This window comes from Meleagris gallopavo, chromosome 11 (genome assembly GCF_000146605.3).
Source record: "Meleagris gallopavo isolate NT-WF06-2002-E0010 breed Aviagen turkey brand Nicholas breeding stock chromosome 11, Turkey_5.1, whole genome shotgun sequence".
Taxonomy (NCBI): domain Eukaryota; kingdom Metazoa; phylum Chordata; class Aves; order Galliformes; family Phasianidae; genus Meleagris; species Meleagris gallopavo.
Genome location: NC_015021.2, coordinates 9,614,128 through 9,632,911, shown reverse-complemented (window position 1 = coordinate 9,632,911; position 18,784 = coordinate 9,614,128). Strand labels below are relative to the sequence as shown.

Sequence of the window (18,784 nt, the reverse complement as noted above, 5' to 3'; positions counted from 1 at the left end):
TGAGATATCTGCAGTGCCCAGCATGGCCGTGCGCTGCCCCGAGGGATGCTCACAGCTGGGTTCCTGCCCTCCTCCCAACTCACTCCCTGCTGAGGTGAACTGGTCCAGGGCCAGAACCTTGTGGGTTCTTGGGTAAGATTCACATCCTGATGTAGTTACAGACACAGATGAGGTGTTTTAAGTAGGCAAATAAGAAAAATGCTAAAACGCATCATTCCTGGAGGTGTTCCAGAGATGTGGCACTGAGGGACGTGATCAGCGGGCATGGTGGGATGGACTGGGGTTGGACTTCACGACTTTAGGGGTCTTTTCCTACAGTAATGATTAGTCAGTTTGACAGTGGCAAAGCAAAGGGGGAACATTTGTGCTCTGTGGAGCTAGAGGAAGGCACAAGCCTTGTGCCAATTAATCTCAGATGAACTTTGCCAGAACACAGGAACAAGATAAAAAGAAGTGGCAGCACTTGAACTCCCTGGGACTGCAGAGCATCTCATCAAGGGCTGCAGAAAGGAAACGTAGCTGTGGGAGGGAAGGCAGCTTAATACACCCTCCCACCCACCTCTCCTTCCTATGGCTCCAAAATCTGTCCCCTGGGACTCAGCCTCTATTGAGCAGAGACGCTCAGAAGTAAGATATTATCCACTAAAAGCTAAATGCCAACATTCAAGCAGAGATTTAAGGATAATAGCACAAGATTTCTGCAGTGGTCACTGCCCTAGGACAGGAGCCAGGAGAATCTGATGGAAGTTTCCCTGTCTTTGAGCCAGCTGCACAGTCTGGTACCACAGTAGGAAAGAATATGTGCAAAAAAATGTTTTAATTAACTTTTTTTTTCCTTAAAGCTCATAGATTTCAAGATTAGAGAAACACACCCAGAATGGTTTTTAACTATCCAAAGGAACAAAGGAGGTTTGGAAGTGATGTATTTTTATGAAGACTCAGACAATATCCACAAGTCCCTTCTTGTAACAAAACTTGGAGCTTTGCATGCACAGCTATGGTCATTACGTTTTCTTTTTATTATTATTAAAGTGTTTTTAACTTGTTTGGGAGTCATGCTTAAGCTCCCGCTGTGGATAATTGTTGATGATGAGATGCACTGCTCATTAGATGAGCGTTGCACAAGAAGGGCAGTTCTAACACAGCCACGCAGACAGGCATTAAAACACAGCATTTTCATTTGCCACTGATGCGGAACAGATTCAGTGCACTTCCAACACACAGGAACACCAGATCAGATCAGCAGGAAACCCAGTGTCAGGTTAGGAACAGAGAAAATAGAAGGAAAAAAAGAAATGCTGTTATACTACTGGGTAAATCAATAGTCTACCCATGATGGGGTCACTATCCCTGGAGGTGCTCAGAGCCATGGAGATGTGGCACGGAGGGACGTGTTTAGTGGGCATGATGGGGTGGGCTGGGATCTCAGGGGTCTTTTCTTACCTCATTGAGTCTATGACTCCTCATATATCTTGCTAGTATGATTTGCTGGCTAAAGTAATAAAAGTAAGTAATAAAAGGAAGATACTTTGGAGGCAAAGCACCTGAGGAGGTGATCTGGGAGGCACTGGAAGGGCAGAGGACATGCAGTCCCAGCAGCCCTGTTGCTGGACTGAAACCCATCCTCATGCAGCAGGTGCAAACACCTCTAGAGATGGTCCTCACATAAATAGGCAAACTTTGAAGATCTATGACGTTAACGCAGGGGCAGTTTGTTCTGACCCAAAGTCCTCTTACTTCTAGGAAAGAAGGTGCTCCCAAGTATTCCAGTTGTTCTCCTTTCTGGCTAAGAACATTTGCAATGAAGAGCCAAAGCTCAAGCTATGAGCGTGGTCAGACATTGTGCAAAAGATGGCACCAAGTAATGAGATTGGGTAAGGGCCAACTCCAACCTGAGCTACACCAGTACACAAGGAGCAGGAGCACACATCATGCAAGATTCCCTGAGGCACAAGAACTCCCTACAAAAACACAACATGATTGTACGTCAGAGCCAGTCTTGTTTTCTCCAAATACTGAGTGGAGCTGGAACTCATAGCTTCTTCCCAGAACTCACATTCTCTGCTACATCCCAACACGGACACTGCCAAAACAAAGCCTTCACAGATAGGGCTGAGACACGAGACATCCCAACTTAAAATAACATGGGAAGAGAAGAGAAGGTGACTGACCTGAAGTGGCCTTTGGTTTAACTTAATCCTACAGTGAGGGCTGCCTGACAGTGACCATGTTTGGACCTTAAACATCCCATTCCTGCCAGTAATCGCTCTTCGCACGCTTATTTCCCCTACGCTATTACCAACTGGCTGGCAATACTGCAACACAGGCAGCAGCTTGTCCATCAGCTGCACTCTGTTCTTACTCAAAATCCTCCTCTTCAAAGCAAAACAGCTTTAAACACAAGCAGGAGCAGAACTGACTCTACTGAACCTACCCAATACCTTTTCTCTGGCCCTACAAAGCAGGTGGCACCAGTCTGCGCACGATGAAGAGCACAAAGCACATTTTGCAAGAGTTGGGCAGACAGATGGGCTGCTGCACAGTTGCAGCACAGTTTGGTCACTGGTACAAAGCAGCTATTCAGCTTACAAATTGCTCTTCAGCAATTTTATGCCTGGCCCTACGCACTGCTCAAGATGAGCAGAACTGTTTTTCTGTCCTTGTGCAGGATCCTGCTGAGCTGTTTCATGGAAACAGCTGCTTACGCATTAAAAAAAAAAACAACTCTGGACAGTGTCATGCCACGACATTCGCCCAATATAGAAGATCGAAGTCTCCTGTCAGGTCAACATTCCCATCACCACCTGCTATTTGCCCATCTCACTGCTTCTGTTGCATTTATCTTCCTTCTCATACACCCATCAAATCAATATTCACATTTACACTCAGGTTTCTGCCTCCCCTCCTCCGAGACTTCTAACATTTGTGCAAGGACAAGTTTAGTCAGTCCACTTCCCTGTTTTTTCAAGCCCTGTCTCAGTCAAACAATATTATTCAGTTGCTTTACAGCATTTCCAAGGAAGGTGTTGCCAGCTTCTGTGCCATCTGCATCACTGAGGACAGAAAGTTTGTTTGTTTTCCTTCTAGAGCATGAATCATCCCCAGCTTTGCTTTCTTATATCTGTGTGTTTCTCTTAGCTCAAAATCAAGAGCTGGAGGACAGCTTTACTCAGCTCCCTTTTGGTTTAGGGGAAAGGTATCTCTGGAACCAATCTGCTACCTGGAAGGCAGAGGTATGGGTAGGGGGTTCAGACAATCACAAAGTGCTCGCAGCAGTGACAGCAGCACAAGACTAAGGGTGTATGGACAGGGGTGTGAGGTGGAGATGGACAGTGCAGCAGGACAGGGCAGCCCCAAAATCAAGTAAACTCAAAGACAGCTATTAGACAATACATCTGCACAGGGGATTGCATGTCAAGCATACGCAGAAGAAATTCCTATTTGCTTTCACCCAAACCTCACTGCAAAAAATAGTCAGTACCCAGACCTCCAGCTTCCAGCCTTCCCTGAGCTTATTTCAGAGGAAGAAGCAGGACAAATGTACTGCAATCATTGCCTCATCTTTAATCCCTACCCATCATCCTTAGTAATCAACTTCTGTTGAGCAAGCAAGCCCAGGATCTGCACAAAAAAGCCACCCACCACCACTGCCAACAAAAACACACCTCTTCAAATCCACTCCAGAATAAAAACGTTGAAAATACCCTTTTTTTTTGGTCAGTTGCTGGACAGCTCCCCAAGGGCAGCCCATGCAGATGACCCAGGCCTCTCCACCACTCAATGTTCCTCCTGTTCTTTTGGAGAACAGCACACCCCTGTCCCAAGGGGCTGCCAAAATCTACAGCTTTCACTGCACCCCAAAGAAGGGATCTGAGGTGCTAGGGGAATTGAGATAAACAGCACTGATGGTCTCCCCCCACTTGCTAACCAGACAGGATGGACCCCACAACAGCTCAGCTGAAATGCAGCCTGTAGAAGAAGCAGAGGTGTGCCCCTTTTGGTCCAAGTCAATTTAATTGCCACCTGCAACGTTGTGTTCTTGTTTGACCATGAGGAAAACGTGGAGGCTGAGACTACAGATGAACCTTCTGAGCTGAAAAGGAGGCTGGGGGGCAGGAGAGGAGAGGACAGAGTTATTTGATGCACCCAGCTTCTCCTACTCCAGGAATGCATGAAAGCAAGATAGCTGAATCAGAAATACACTTGGGGTAGTCATGAGGTTTAACTTCACATTTTTCTTGAGTTTCTTGGAAAACGTTTTGGAGCTTTTATAACCCTGACCAATTGCTTCGGCAGCCATGCAGCCCTAAAAAGGGTATTTGTTATCTGGAGCAGACTTGGAAAGAGAGCTTAGAGTTAACGAGTTCAAGCTCATTTACTTATGCAACTGGGGACAGTTTCTTTGCCATTAAAGGAAGAAGACAGAATTAACATTACTGCCATTTCCAGCTCAGATGGCTGAAACAAGAGCAAGCAAAAGAGCATCCGACTGGTGCAGCCCTGGTGGGACTGAATGCCACCAGCAGAAGCCAGCATGTAAGAACACATACTGAGCTCTGCTAGGTCCTAAGCCTTGTATACTCAACATCAATCAGGCAAAAACTGACCAAAAAACCCACTGTATCTTACAATTAAACCTTGCCTTCTACTTTAGGGCTGCTGCATGGTAATAAAAGCCTCTTCATTCTAACAGGCAATATTTAGTAAATGCTTAGCAGTGCTGGACACAAGATATTGCTTAATGGCAGGATACAGTTACAGGGCATGATAAGCAAGGTCCACTCCCTACAGGAACAAAGCTACAATATAGAAGACAGATGACCCATCAGAAGTGAAGTACATTCCCTCCACCCCCAGAACATACTCTCCCTGCGAGGCCATTTCATTCTGCTATTTGCATGGAGGCACGGCAGAGAAAAGGCTTGTTCTCCACATCCTTACCAGGGAGGAGGCAGAAATTACCAAGAGCATCACCACATGAAAAACACAAATGGCTGGAGAAATGTCCTTATCTGGTTCTAACTACCTGGACATGCAAGCGTATAGAAGTCTCACTCCCTTAACAGCCACACTGCAGATTTTTGTTGCCAGATCACTCCTTATCAGATACTCTGTGGTTCATTGGAACTATTTGTACTAAACCTCAATCGCATCAGTTCTCACGTCAAGTGAGAGTTCTAATGTCAGCACTGGTATTTCTGTGTGGCATGACTTGCCTGCTTTAGTATTCCAGCACACAGATTTACCTGCAGGGAGCACTGGTACAGATTGCTGCACTCATGCCACTCTTTTTGTGGAGCTTTTCCAACTCCCCCTTTATAATCCTGCTTTTTTCCAGAATGATTCGTATTTGTCTTCTGCTGCAAAAAAATCCACAAAACTCAGTGCCCTTACATAGATTCCATAGTCCCAGCAGTTTTTCTACTTTCTTCTGGAAAGCACAAGCTGACTCAAGCCCTTTCCCATGCATGCAAGATTAGAGTACACCATGTACATCTTTTCCAGCAGAAGAGTTGAAAACCTATTCACAAATCCTAGGACAAAGACTGACAGACAAACACTTTGGGGTGGAGTGCTGATGCCCAGTGCCAAATTCAAGAAGAAAATTAAATAAATTTCAATAAAACAAGGTCATATCTAGTAGAAACAAGTGGCAACACCTTCACACTGCTCTGTTTGCCATGTCAGCCTCACCCTTCCCTGAAAACCTAGAAACAGTTGTGGTGGGACCAGAGGACAATGTGAACATGAAGGCTGGCCAAGACAGGTAAGAAGAATGCTTTGATCCTGAGGTCTCCCTTGGTTGAGTTGCATGAAAAAACTGTTCATGGAGCAGCCATTCCCTTGGCATTGCTTTCCATGTCTCTTTCATATCCCTTATGTATCATCTCCATAGCTCTCAACCCATCACTGCTGATGAATTGAATTCTCCTAAGCCTCTCCTTTGGCTCTTTTCAAGACAGGAACACTACAGCTTCCAAAACCAATTCATCCCACTTTGTTTACTCCATACCCTGAGGAGCCTCCCCAGCCTTCTGCGAAACACCTCCTATACAGTTTCAACACTAGTACTTCATCTGAAATGGCTTGCAGAGGTCTCCAGTGATGTTATTTCACAGAAAATCCACATCAAGCAGTTGCCATGCTCCAGAGAGGTGAGCAGAGAGAAAATTTCACAGCCCATCCTGCCTTTCTCCAGAAATCCGATTAGTGTTTTCTCAGCTATTTCCTTCAGCTCTCATCTCCTAGCCCTCCCACAAAACATCTTTACACTTCATGTCTAAAGAAGCAGCAGCTATTAACAATATTCTCCATCCAAAACGCCTGTATTTTCAGTCTTTCATCTAAATGACCCCCTCAGTTTTCCTAAAGCACCACAGAGCTAAGATTTAACACACGCAGCAGTTAAGAAAAATGTCACCATGAAAGCTATCTGGAATCTTAGCTACAATAAGTGCCCGCACAGCATCTACTCAAGTACTTCTGCTGTCAGTAAAATGCATACCTTAGCTTCAACTCCTGTAGGTGAAGCACGTTTGGATGAAAGTTGAGGTTGTTTTGGCAACTCTACATAATACTAAACACTTCCTTGTCTCTACTGATGTTCACACTCACTTGAGAGCAGATAAGAAATTGCCTGCTGATGTAGTTTACCATACCCCCGGCGAGCACTGAGCAAATGGAGCAGCTTGAATTGCAGCTCATCCATAACCTATCTTAAGACCACAGCAGTTAACTGTCACTTCAGGTACCTATCAGAGGTGAATTCATCTTGCAAGATACTCATCTCGCTTGTGACCACTACGTGCTGTTCTGCATAATGCATACCATCTTCACTTTGAGCTGTTTTCTAATCTCAGGTAATCTTTAGATCCCATCATACCAAAGACCTGGATCCAAACAACTGATAGCTTTAACAACACAGTCATCATAAGCAAGTACTGACATTGTGACGCTGGGTAGTTTTCCAGGGTCAGAAAGGAGAATGACCACAGAAGTCCACAAAAACAAACCCTTACTGCTACCCTCAAAGGCAATGATTCCAAAGCCAACCAAATAAAAGCAGTTACAGTTCACTCAAGTAAACATAGCCACTCACAACACGCCCAAACTTGAGCTACATTAGAGCCAGCAGGATAATTTCCTTCCAGGACAAAGCAAGACTTGGATCAGTAGTCACAGACAAGTTGCACCAGATAGGAAAGCTCCTGCATTTTGAAGGACACCCCGTTTTAGTTCAACAAGGCAAAGCCTGTCAGAATGAGAACAGTGTACAGTACAGAACTGTACTAATTAGAAAGGACTAATTGCCTTCAACTAGGTTCAGCTTTCAGAAACCCTGGAAAGAAGAAAAGCTGCACACATGCACAACTCAGCCAAATCCAGCTGCTCTACTTGCAGACTAGAGTCTCCCAAAATGCCACAATCACTATGGAGCCTGTCAGGGCAGTGCTCCCAAAACAGGCAATTGCATAAACACCCCAGGTTATGGGTGCTTTACTCAGAAGATGGCACAAAAGGCAATTTTTTCACATTTCACATTGCACTAACGTGCAACCTGTCTCCTGGCACAGCCTAAAATAGATTTGGAGAATGATGGAGAACCGAAGGTTATCCCACATGTAATTTTGTGTTATAGAAAATGAAAGTCATTGACAGTCAGTGCATCACTACACATTTTCCTGGGACATCTTGTTTAGTCCTCTTTATATTCAATCAAGATAACATGGGATAGAATGGATATTTGAGTTAATGAAGGCAGCAGGATGATATATAAAGTCTCAGGAAGTGGTTCTGCAGGGAGACAGGCAACCCACCTTGCCTTCATACCAACTTTACCCCAGCACCAACCACCAACCTGCATGCTCAACACACAGGGCAATGCGAGGGACCAAGCTTTCACATTAGATGTAATAGAAAAACATTCTTTACTCTGCAAGTGTCTTTACAAATATATATTTATATATTTAAGCCCGTTTCAGGCTATAAAAGCCCATAAAAAACAACCAGTACCTTTTCAACAAGAGAAACTGTGATCCAGAAGTCTGAGGTGAAAGACTCCCAACACAAGGGCTGCTTTGGCACTTCTCTGAAGGCCTCTATTTAGCACATAAAACCATCTTAAAAATGACATCAGCCTTTTATCTGCAAAGGAGGGGCACCATTTTTAACCCCTATCCCCTCCCCTTTACTACTCTCTGAATGAGGTAAACTGGAATCACTTTTACATCATCACTTACTGCTTTAAAAAGGGAATATTGCATCCTGAAGACCAGCTTTTCCAAAAAACATTCATGAATGGGTTTAAAAAAAAAAAGAATGCCGCTTGTGGATCCAACCACAATGTGCTGTTGTCTCAAAATAGAAGTAGTTGATACTAAAAAGCTATTCCAGATACATACAAAGTACAAACACTAGAGCTGGTCAGAAAGATTCAGTTTCAACATTTTTTAGAAGCAGGGAATTTTTTCTGTAGTGTGTTTTTTTTTTTTTTTTGCATTAATTCCCCCACCCTCATTTTTCTACCAGTTCCATATACCCTTCCAAAAAATCACGTGTCTGTTGTAAGAGTGCAAAGTTCATCCAAACCTTGTGTTCAAGTTCACTATCACTACACTTTAAAAATCCTGCTGGCAAATAAAAAGGTCTCAATTTAACTTAGCAAAAGTGATATCTAGAAAATATTCAACATCAAGAGGTCTTACAAAAAAACTTCAGACTACTAAAGCATTCTAAGGCACGGTGTTTTGGAAGAAGTGCTTTCTCCCTTTAGTGTTGCTTTATACACATCACGTGTGTGAGTCCGAGTGATGCATGGAGCTGCAAATGTATGCCATGCCTTCTTCCCAATTGGTGAACTGAATCTTTTCCTGCAGTTTCAGACATAGGCTCCCAATGCTGCGTGAAATTCAGTTAGACATTGCACCAGCTGCTGAAACTTGGGTCTTTCTTCAGGATCTAGGGCCCAACAGCAGGCCATCACAGCAAATCTGAAAGACAAAGACAAGTGGAAGAGATGAGAACCTACTCCTAGCAAACAATCCCAGGCCTGAAAACAAAAAATGATTTTTGGCACTAGAAAGTGAAACAGAATTCTGCCTCTTCTGATCCACTGCACTGACTCACTCCTGCAGAAGACTGACACCCTGAATGATCAATAAATGTACTATGACCGGAGGTGTTGGTTTGATTTAGGATAGAAGTCAGAGGCAATTCAGGAGGAAGCAATACATAATTCATTGGAAATTGCTAAAGCATTGTAAAAATATAGCTGAAAGCATTTCTGTGATAGGTTTACAGGAAGGGGATTTGGAAGAAAATGAGAGGCAAGAGGTGATGCCTGTGTTCTTGCCTTCTTCCATTCCATTAAGATCACGATTATACATTGCAAGTGCTGCTGTTTGAGCTCCACTACACAGAGCATTTCTATCTTCAGTCTTGCCAAGAGAACTGAAACTTCCTCTGCCTATAAAACCAGTGGCTTCTTACTGCAGCCCAAAAAAAGCTAAGCAGAAAGTCTCTAGTCTCTTTACCTCCCTCCTCTCATCTTGCTGATTAACACCATCTCATCAGTGTGTCAGAATAAGGAAGAGAGCTGGGTGGGGATTAAGTGAAACTCAACAACAAAAAATTTTAGTTTGCATTCCTCAAGACAGGTCATTGTAAAGCTACACAAATACACAAGAATCAGCATAGAGGCAGATACACAGACAAGGAGGAGGAAAACCTGATTGCTTCATTGATATGGTTGGCTTAAAATGCTGGTTCCAACAGAGCCATTTTACCCTGTCTCCAAAGATGTGCACTTACAGTTCATCAGGACAGTTGATTGGCTGAGCTATTCTATAGCCATCCTTTAAATATGCAGCCATCTCAAAGGGGTCGATATCGACATAGGGAGTCTGTCCCAAAGTCATCAGTTCCCACAGTGTTACTCCAAAGGCCCACTGAAAAGAAAGCACGCAGAACACTTAACAAACCTAAGGAACATTATCAGTATATTTTGAGCATAGGGTCAGAAGTACAACTCCTGAGAAAACAAAGATTTTATTTAAGTAAGCCGGGCACCTGGATCAGCATTCAACACAGCATTCAGCCTCTCCTACTAAGAGGAGCTTATGAGATAACTAAATACGACAAAAATAATTGAACAATCAAACACAAGCATAGTACAAGTAAAATGGTTTACAACTTGGTATCAAGAGACCAAAGAAAAACAGAATATTCTGATACTGCACACTGAAGATTCATAGCTGATGTTACAAGTGCCAAGAGCATAATGATTTATTTTAAAAGAGGCAGAACTGCCTTGTCTTCCAGCCTTAAAATCTTCTTCGCTTTAGTGAAAAGAAGGCTTTGGTCAGGGGATTTCTAAATTGAGGGATGATGCCAGTGGACACTGATGAGAAGCACTGAGCTAGAGAATGGCAAGTGCACAGATCTGGCCTGGCTCTGAACTATTAGCAGTGGAGGAAGGCATGGGAGAAGATGCCTTTATTTGCAGTTAAGAAAACTGACAAGGAACAAGTAACGCTGCACCTACAATAAAAAGCAATTCAAGCAAAACTATTTTGAGAATATAGCTACTTCTAAATCTATAAAGGAAGCACATGTGAATGACAAAAAAAAAAATATAGTCTCACGCTCACTACAGAGAGGAAATTAAAGTTCAGCAGGAATTATATTTTGATTTTATGTGCTTTGGCTGACTATACAACTGCTGGCAGAGGAAGAATGCATTAGAAAAGTTTCAAGACAGGAAAACTATTTTAAAGAAGCGCATCCAAAAAAGCAAGCCCAGAACACACACTAACTGCATCTTGACAGACAACACCTAAAATTGTTTGCAACAGATTTCATCACCAATAAAGTTGCATGAAGTTGATATTTAGAACTGATCCAAGTGAGAGGACAAAAGCATGTTGCTGTTTTTGAATTTACCTGGATACCTCTCAGAGTATCTAGGGCACATATTTTCTACATTACAGAAAAAAAAAGTCTAACTTCACATGCTGTAAAATTCACTAGCCATGTATGTAAAGTATAGAACCACATATTAGAAGCCAATTTGTATTACACAGAGATAAAGGTAAATGGGAGTTTTGTGTTAAAATACTGCAGAACACAAGCTGAACTGCACTAATTTTTCTGAAACAGTTATGAGACTGAGATGCCTTCTTCCTAGCAAAATTGTACTGGCAGTGCTATACAAACTTATTTCCAAGCCCATTCTTCACGAACAGCAAATGCTTTCACATTCCAGATTTTAAGAAGTGAGTAAGAAGAAATCAATGTTTTTACTGATCTCATTTAGTATTATAAAAACATGCACTTATGGGCAGTTTCCATTTCCTGATTTATTTGGTGTAACAAAACTCCATATGAGTACAAGAAGTACACAAGTATTTCTGGAGCACAGCCAACTCCTTTTTCTTTAGTGTGTGGTTGTTGTTTTTTTTTTTTGTTTGTTTGTAAGGCTTGAGGACAGAAAGAATGGCAAAGAGGAAGAACACAACTAGAGCTTTTCAGAAGTTTCCTAACCTAGCCACTTTTAAGTAGATGACAATGTTTGGATGTAGCCTCTCTAAGGAGAGCATCCTTATCAAAGGAAACATCCCCTTAGAGGTGGGAAGTGGTTCAGATAATTACTACTCAAATCAAAGGCTGATAATCTTCAGTGACAGCAGAACTGTCTGTTCTGATGTGCAGAATGCTGAGCAAGTACAGTACAAGGCCCCCATGGATACAGTGGCAAAGTTCAGGCACTAAGGAAGAAAAGAGAAGGTGGATGCAAGACAAAGCTGCCTGAGAAATACCGTGAGAATGCCTGGGTATGCAGGGATAGAGTCTGGAAAACCAAAGCTCATAAAGTGCATCAGCGTGAGGCCACTGATTCAGATGGTCTCAATGTTGCTGAAAGGCCACAGGAGCTGGGAAAGATTGCTGATCACTGGACAAAAGGCATCTTCTTCAGGAGGTAAGGCACAGGGAACTACAGGACCATTGCACATGAAGCTTAAAGATGACTGGGAACAGTCAGTATGGATTTACCAAGGGTAAACTGCTAGGTTAAGCTGACTGCTACTCAGCTAAGAACAGTGAACAGAGGGAGTAAATGCATGTTCACCTTAACTTCAGCAAGGCCTCCAAAACCATCTTCCATAGCATCTTAAAGATAAATTAAGGAGATGTTCTCTTTAATGCGACTGGACTTCTGGACACATTTTGCTGTGATTAGCAGTACCAGGCCAACTAGCAGCTGGTTAGATGCATCACTGCTCGGGAATCAATTCTGTTTCGTCTCCATTAACAAGCTGTACCCTCAGGATGTTTGTAGATGATATCAAATTGGGCAGAGTCGCTGGGAGGCTGGAGGTCAAACCTTCTGCAAAGGAACCTCAAGGAACTGGAGAAATTGACTGAATCACAAAGTTCAAGAAAAACAAATGCAAAATCTGACTTCTGAGATGGAAAAACACATGCACCAGGACAGGCTGAGGCTGACTACAAGGAAAGTAGCTTTGTAGAAGAGGCCCAGGTGGTCCTAGTAAATAAGTCGAATGTATCAGCAGTGTGTTCCTGAAGCAAAAAGACAACTACATTCTAGGTTTTGTTAGCATGAGAGTAGTCAATGGGTCAAGGGAAATTATTTTCCCCATCTTTTCCCTGCCTGCCAAGTACTTTGTTCAACTTGGTGCTTGCCAGTACAAGAGAAAACACTGACAATTTCATTTGTTGATCATAATTTCAAAGCCAATCTCCCAGAGTGGAAAGCTTTCAAGAAACAGTTCCCTTCAATCTTTTGTGAATAGTAGCAGACATGAACCAATACAGGTTTCTTATTGGATTTAATTCTCTCTTCTGCTAATACTTCCAAATAGGACAGGGTGCAACAGACAATTTTGCCATGCAAAAAGCATCTGCTTGGCCTTTAACTGATCTATCCTGCACAACAAATGGAGGAAACAGGAGCAGAGCTGCTGTTCTGGATACATCACTGCTATCTTTTCTCATCCTCCAACTGCTGAAAAAAGTTTTACAGGGAAAAATTGTCAAACTAAATGTACACATGTAATTTACATGATTTTTTTTTCCCCAAGAAAAAAAGAACAAACCAACTAACCAAACTTACCACATCACTAGCACTGGAAAATTCATTGTTAACCAGGCTTTCAAGAGCCATCCATCGAACAGGTCTGTTCTCATTATCTCCCAGGCAATGGTAGTCCATAGGAAATAAATCTCGAGATAGCGCATTGTCCGTGATCTTCACCTGAAGTGCATCATCAATGCTAATTTAAAAGAACAGAAGTATTTAAGCAAACTTGGCACTACAGTTTCACAGAAAATACTTATGCTCTACCTTAATTTCACTGAGGAATACTGCTCACACTCTTAACGTTTCAGAGTTAGCACTGTTCTGGACTCAGGCACAATTACTTTGTGGTTATCAAATACTACTTAAGGAAGTGTTTATTCTGTGCCAGCATGTAAGCACTAGAAGTCTTAGATTAAATAAAATCAAACATTTACAAATGCGGAAAAGTACAGCTAAAGCAAACAAACAACCCCCTTAATTATTATTGCTCCCTTGGAGATCCACAATAGAATTAAATCATTTTAGCTATGATACCTCTGTAGCAACGATGAACTAAAGGCTCAGGCTAGACAAGGTCTAGCAGTATCTTGTTAAAGCAACCACAATCATTTGTGGACTAAAGTCTTGCCCCTAATCAAGTGATTATTTGCTTTAATAAAATATTTATTCCCACAAACACTGCCTTAGCAAAAGATACGACTGTTGTCAGAAGCTAACACTGACTAAGCAAGACTTGTTTGTAATTAACAAGAGATATCTTAATTAGCAAAGAGGAGCCTTTAGCAGGTTTTGAATGGAATAAAGTTGACTACTACCTTTCTGCCCCTCAGGGATGTTAAGAGCATGAATTAAGCTTTAAAAAAAAAAAAGAAAGTCAAAGCTCAGTGTTCTCAAATTGACTTCTCACTTGACTTCAGAATGCAGGCAAGACATTAATTCTGGCATCTTGTGACAAAAATATGAATGTTGCAGTTATTTTTTATTTTTAAACTAACGCTTGCTGTCCTTCCATTTTGGTCTAATATTTTTTTCATAAGAAAAAATTAAAAATAACGCTCATTGTGTGTGTTTGCTGCTTCAGTGTCCCATGTACCTTCCTATTTATCCCATATTTATGTATTTTCAGGTCTGTTCATTGGCCTCAAAATTTACAGACTAGGAAATTTCCGTATGTAATCACTCCTAAGAGGTGCAGATGAAGTTCAGAGAAATTCCTAGAAGATCTGCCAATAAACAACTACAAAGGATACCTTTCCAGTGACTACTGAGCTCTGACTTGTGTAATCTGTACGGCCATTCTAATTGGGCCCAAGACACTTGAGAAGGAAAGTATTTCACCCCTTCACAAACCTGCCAAGAACACTGCAGTCTTGGCTCCCTTCCCAATATTAGCACAGACACACAGATCTGATACACTTCATACCAACTCCTCCCAGCTTTTCCCCACATGGAGGTACTCTCAGGAATAAACCTTGGAAAGAGAGGAGTGGCAGATGACCAAAGCCCTTCGTGGAATCCTGGCTACTGGCAACCTCTTTTTTTTTTTTTCCCTATGTAAAAAGCTAAAGCTAGTCCAAATGTCCTTCTACTGAACAACAGGACAGCAGCTCAGCTCCTGCCTGCGTTTGCCATGGAGAAAGAGTGCCAGATGTACTATGAGTTGAGTTATGTTGACATCACTCAGGATCCCACATATGGCAACTAAAACAAAGCTGAACTTTGCCCTACGAGGGCAGGGAGTAAAGCTGTCAGAATGCTCAACCTTGCACAGGAAGGACACAAGTAAAATAATTTGCTGTACTGAAATAGAGGCTGTCACAAGGCAGCTTCGGTGGAGCACTGCTTACAATGTTTGCCTTCTGTGGTATCACTTCTTTAATACGTTCACCGGAGAGAAAAAGCAATAAGAACAGATGAAAAGAACCTTTAAGAAACTCTATCAAACTGAGCATCCTCACATACCACAGGAGCCACAAAGGATTTTACTAAATGGGCTCAGTGGCATCAGTTCAAAAGCACAAGGGATGGCTACAGGGTAAGGTGCTTCTGGTTCCTTTGTCCAACAACATCTGGTGCAAAATCTGTCCATTAGAAAACTGCCAAAGAAGCTCCAGGTTACTATTAAGGCTTAAAGGAAGTCATTTAGGCTAGGTGAGCATTTGCAAAAAACAAGGGAAACCAAAATCTAATACAAATCTTCCAGAAAAGGATGTTCTGCACTCTTAAAAACCAAGCATTCTGTTCTACCCTACACCAAGAAGAAAATTACACTGACAGAACTACTTGCACAAAACATAGGGGGGAAAAAAAAAAGTGTTATGTTTTGAAGCAGAGATCAAGTTGGTTAAAGGAAATCCATCTTAGACCTAGTTATTGACATAACACTGTTTGCACAATGACTCTGTCTTGTTTGGTACTTACACACAGTTTCTAGCAGCCAGGTCTTTGTGAATGACCTCCCGTCTGGCCAAATAACTCATTCCACAGGCAATCTGGATAGCCATATGTACAAGATCCTGCTGGGAAATTGCCTGCAGGAGCACAGAACAACAATCAATACAGAACAGGCTAATTTTTAATTTGTAGTCTAATGGCCCTTCCTCTCTCTTAACCTTTAGAAGCCAATGATTTTCTAGCAGCTGATTATACACTACCATCTGCTGAACAGACACTACCATCTTCTGAAAACTTATGAAAGTTCTTTATTCTAACTTTTTAGCCTTTTTTCTTTTCCCCTAGTTGACACGTCGGGGCAAGCATTTCCAATTTGCAATTTTCTCACTGCTACATAGCTTTTCCTTGATTAGCAATGAATGCAGGCAAAAAATGGTCACTTGTACCTGCTCACCACACTTTCCCTTCCTTTTGTTTGGAAACCAGTGTTACAGTTACATAAAACTCTTTCATTACATCTGTATCTTGGTTTCTCTCTTTCATTTCTACAGTATTTCTGAAGCTGCAGTGTGTAGGTAGATACAGCAGTTGCAAGACTGGGGATAAAATAAAGCAAATACTAAGCTAAATTAAGAAGCCAGTACATTATTATTAACAGCTTTTTAATGAGAACTAGAAGAATACATTATTTCAGAGAACTCAAAAGTTTGTTTTTGTTACTTCCTTAGATGCTCATCTTCAAATAAGTACAGCACCAAACATTCCAGATTTTGGTACAGTAGGAAGCACTGTGATACCACTGAGAGGCAACTCCTATTTGACATAATGCAGATTACAAATGCCATTTCTGAATTCTTGGAAAGGGATGTTGCTGTGCTGAATAGAGATTTATAACCCAGATTAAGTAGCAAAGCAGATAAGTCAATGTTGGGAGATCCTAGCAGCTTATCACAATTTATTGACCTCGTAAATTAACAGAGGTAGGTAACTCTGAGTGTTTCAAATTTGGCACATACAGGGACAAACGCTGACTGCAGCAAACCAGAATTCATTTTGAATTTAATTTGAAGACAAGAGGCAAACCAAGCTGAAGAGAAGGAAAGGTAAGGCAATCCCAGCAAGAGGGACAGTCTTAAAATACAGACAAATTCATGGCTGAACATTTCTCAGATTTCCTTCCAACTTTCTCTTATTTGTTAACACCAACTCCACTTTGGCTGTAAGGACATTTTTAAAACTTTATGCTTATTTAAGAATTTTTTTCACTTCTTGTGAAACACATGCAGTAAATTCTGTGGAAAACACAGTAAAGAGTTATAAATGCTGAAGAGCGCCAACAGCAGGAAAACAAACCAATCCTCACGAACCACTTCCATTATCAAGGTAAACAAGTAGTCATTTTACTGTAAAGCAAATCTACAGCAGCACGTCATACATTTAACAGAACTGCTTTATGCTTATTATGAAACAATGAACTACCACGCATTAAGAGATCATCTATTCTGCAAAAAACATTTCACTTAATCTGATATTTTTTATGTACACAACTTTCCCCTGTGTATTGCAACTTGAACCCACTATCATATATCGTTTCCTCTACTTTTTTTGATGTGTTGATATACCAGCTGCTACCCTGACCGAGACTTTAACTCAGCTGTACAGCCTCTCGGTAACTATGATAAAGGCAGCCAAGAATGTTTTCCTTGTATGAATCAAAATTACTACATGCTAAGGACCTGTTTGTTAGTTCTTTCATTGTCACAGGACAGGATGAATACTGCAGCTACTCCTTTTAAGATACGTATACAGATAACAAACCAGGACTTCTGAGTAAAAGCTGAATGGGCAGGAAGTGACAGATTTCAGAGCTTACCTGAGGATTGTTGGCCTCTACCAGCTTGCACTGTCGCAAGAATAGTTTGAGGTTCCCCCAGTTCATGTATGGCAGCAGCACCATTGGTTTCTCTCCTTCTTCTATACAGACATGAGTGATAGGCAGCAGATTCCTGGAAGACAGGGACAGAAATCTCTTGTTTTACGAAGCTGTAACTTGACCTAAATCTTCTCAACACCTAAACATACTAACTTAAAGTAATTCAACATCAAGTAAAAGCATTAGCTTTGTGTTACAGATTGCAGAGCACAAAGACTCCAAGTAACTGAAGACAGTGGGGAGGATTTAAAAGGAAAAAAAGCAGAAGACATTATTGTGGGGGCAGTGGCAGGAGGTTTAAGGGTACCATTAATGCAGAAATAATTTAGGAGTTCTATCAGGGTGTTTCTCTCCTCCTTCCAGATTGCGTAACCTCCCCCTGCATTGTTTATAAACACCCTTCTGTAGTGTCAACATAAAAAAACACAGGCACTTGAAACAAACTTTATATGCTTTAAAATTTCCATGAAATATTTTTAAGAAACTATATTTTCTAGTGAAAAGATAGTAAGAAGTTCCCAGTGAGGTCTGTTGTTGTTTGGAACTTGGAAAATTCACATTTCCATAAGTCTGATAGTCAGGCATTACATCCATGAACTCTACACATTTAACTCCATCTTAACTAAGAGATGCTAACAGCTTTTCTTCTGCATGATGTTTACCAAGGTGGGACATTTGAGGAGTTTTACTTGTAAAAGGATAACAGTCAAAACAGGAGTTATTTCCCCTTGTTTTCATTTTAAAATATGTTTCCTCAAAACACTGCTACTCCTTTTGATACAATTCTGTCTTTTAGGCAAGGTCTTAACTATAAGAATTCTTAGAAAGGCAGCTTCTTAATCCAGTGTGGCATTAACAGTTCTCTTTTTTACTACTTTCACTTCCTTCACATGACCAGTGAAAAGGACAAACCACCACTAGCCATGGGACCTGATGGTGAGCGTGGGTTTCTTCTTTCCTGCATCCTTGCCGGCAATGAAGATCTTCAAGAACAACTTCAGCCTACTGTGTCATGTATAAAATGCAAGTAATACAAGACAGACTAGTAAATTAGCAAAATCAACCTCTGCATATACTTACTCTCCTCATTATCACAGAAACATCACATTTAACAACCAGCCCATGCAAAAAGAGCAGTGTAAGCCATTTTGTTTCTGCAGTAACTGAAAATGAAAGGAATATCTAAGCACATGTCACTGTTCAGTCTGGCACACCAAAACCAAGATACAAGTATTGTCAGCTCACACAGATGCTTCTGAACACAGCCTGGCTTACCTGTGATGAAGCCCTCTGAGTTTGCAACTTTCAGTCAGCATCATTGTCACCTGCACCTCTGAGGCTTGATCTAATGGGAAAAA

The 18,784-nt window shown here is 41.6% G+C and overlaps 1 protein-coding gene across 1 annotated transcript; it reads right to left on the bottom strand.

The window, feature by feature from the left end:
• Nucleotides 1-7,940: 7,940 nt before the first annotated feature.
• Nucleotides 7,941-18,778, bottom strand: LOC104912645 (receptor like tyrosine kinase; the record flags this gene model as incomplete). The annotated part of the gene is made up of 6 exons (XM_010716697.3): nt 7,941-8,990; nt 9,811-9,947; nt 13,133-13,292; nt 15,521-15,630; nt 17,367-17,499; nt 18,702-18,778. Coding segments are annotated over 6 exons (729 nt in total), but the record flags the coding sequence as incomplete, so codon positions are not given.
• Nucleotides 18,779-18,784: the final 6 nt, after the last annotated feature.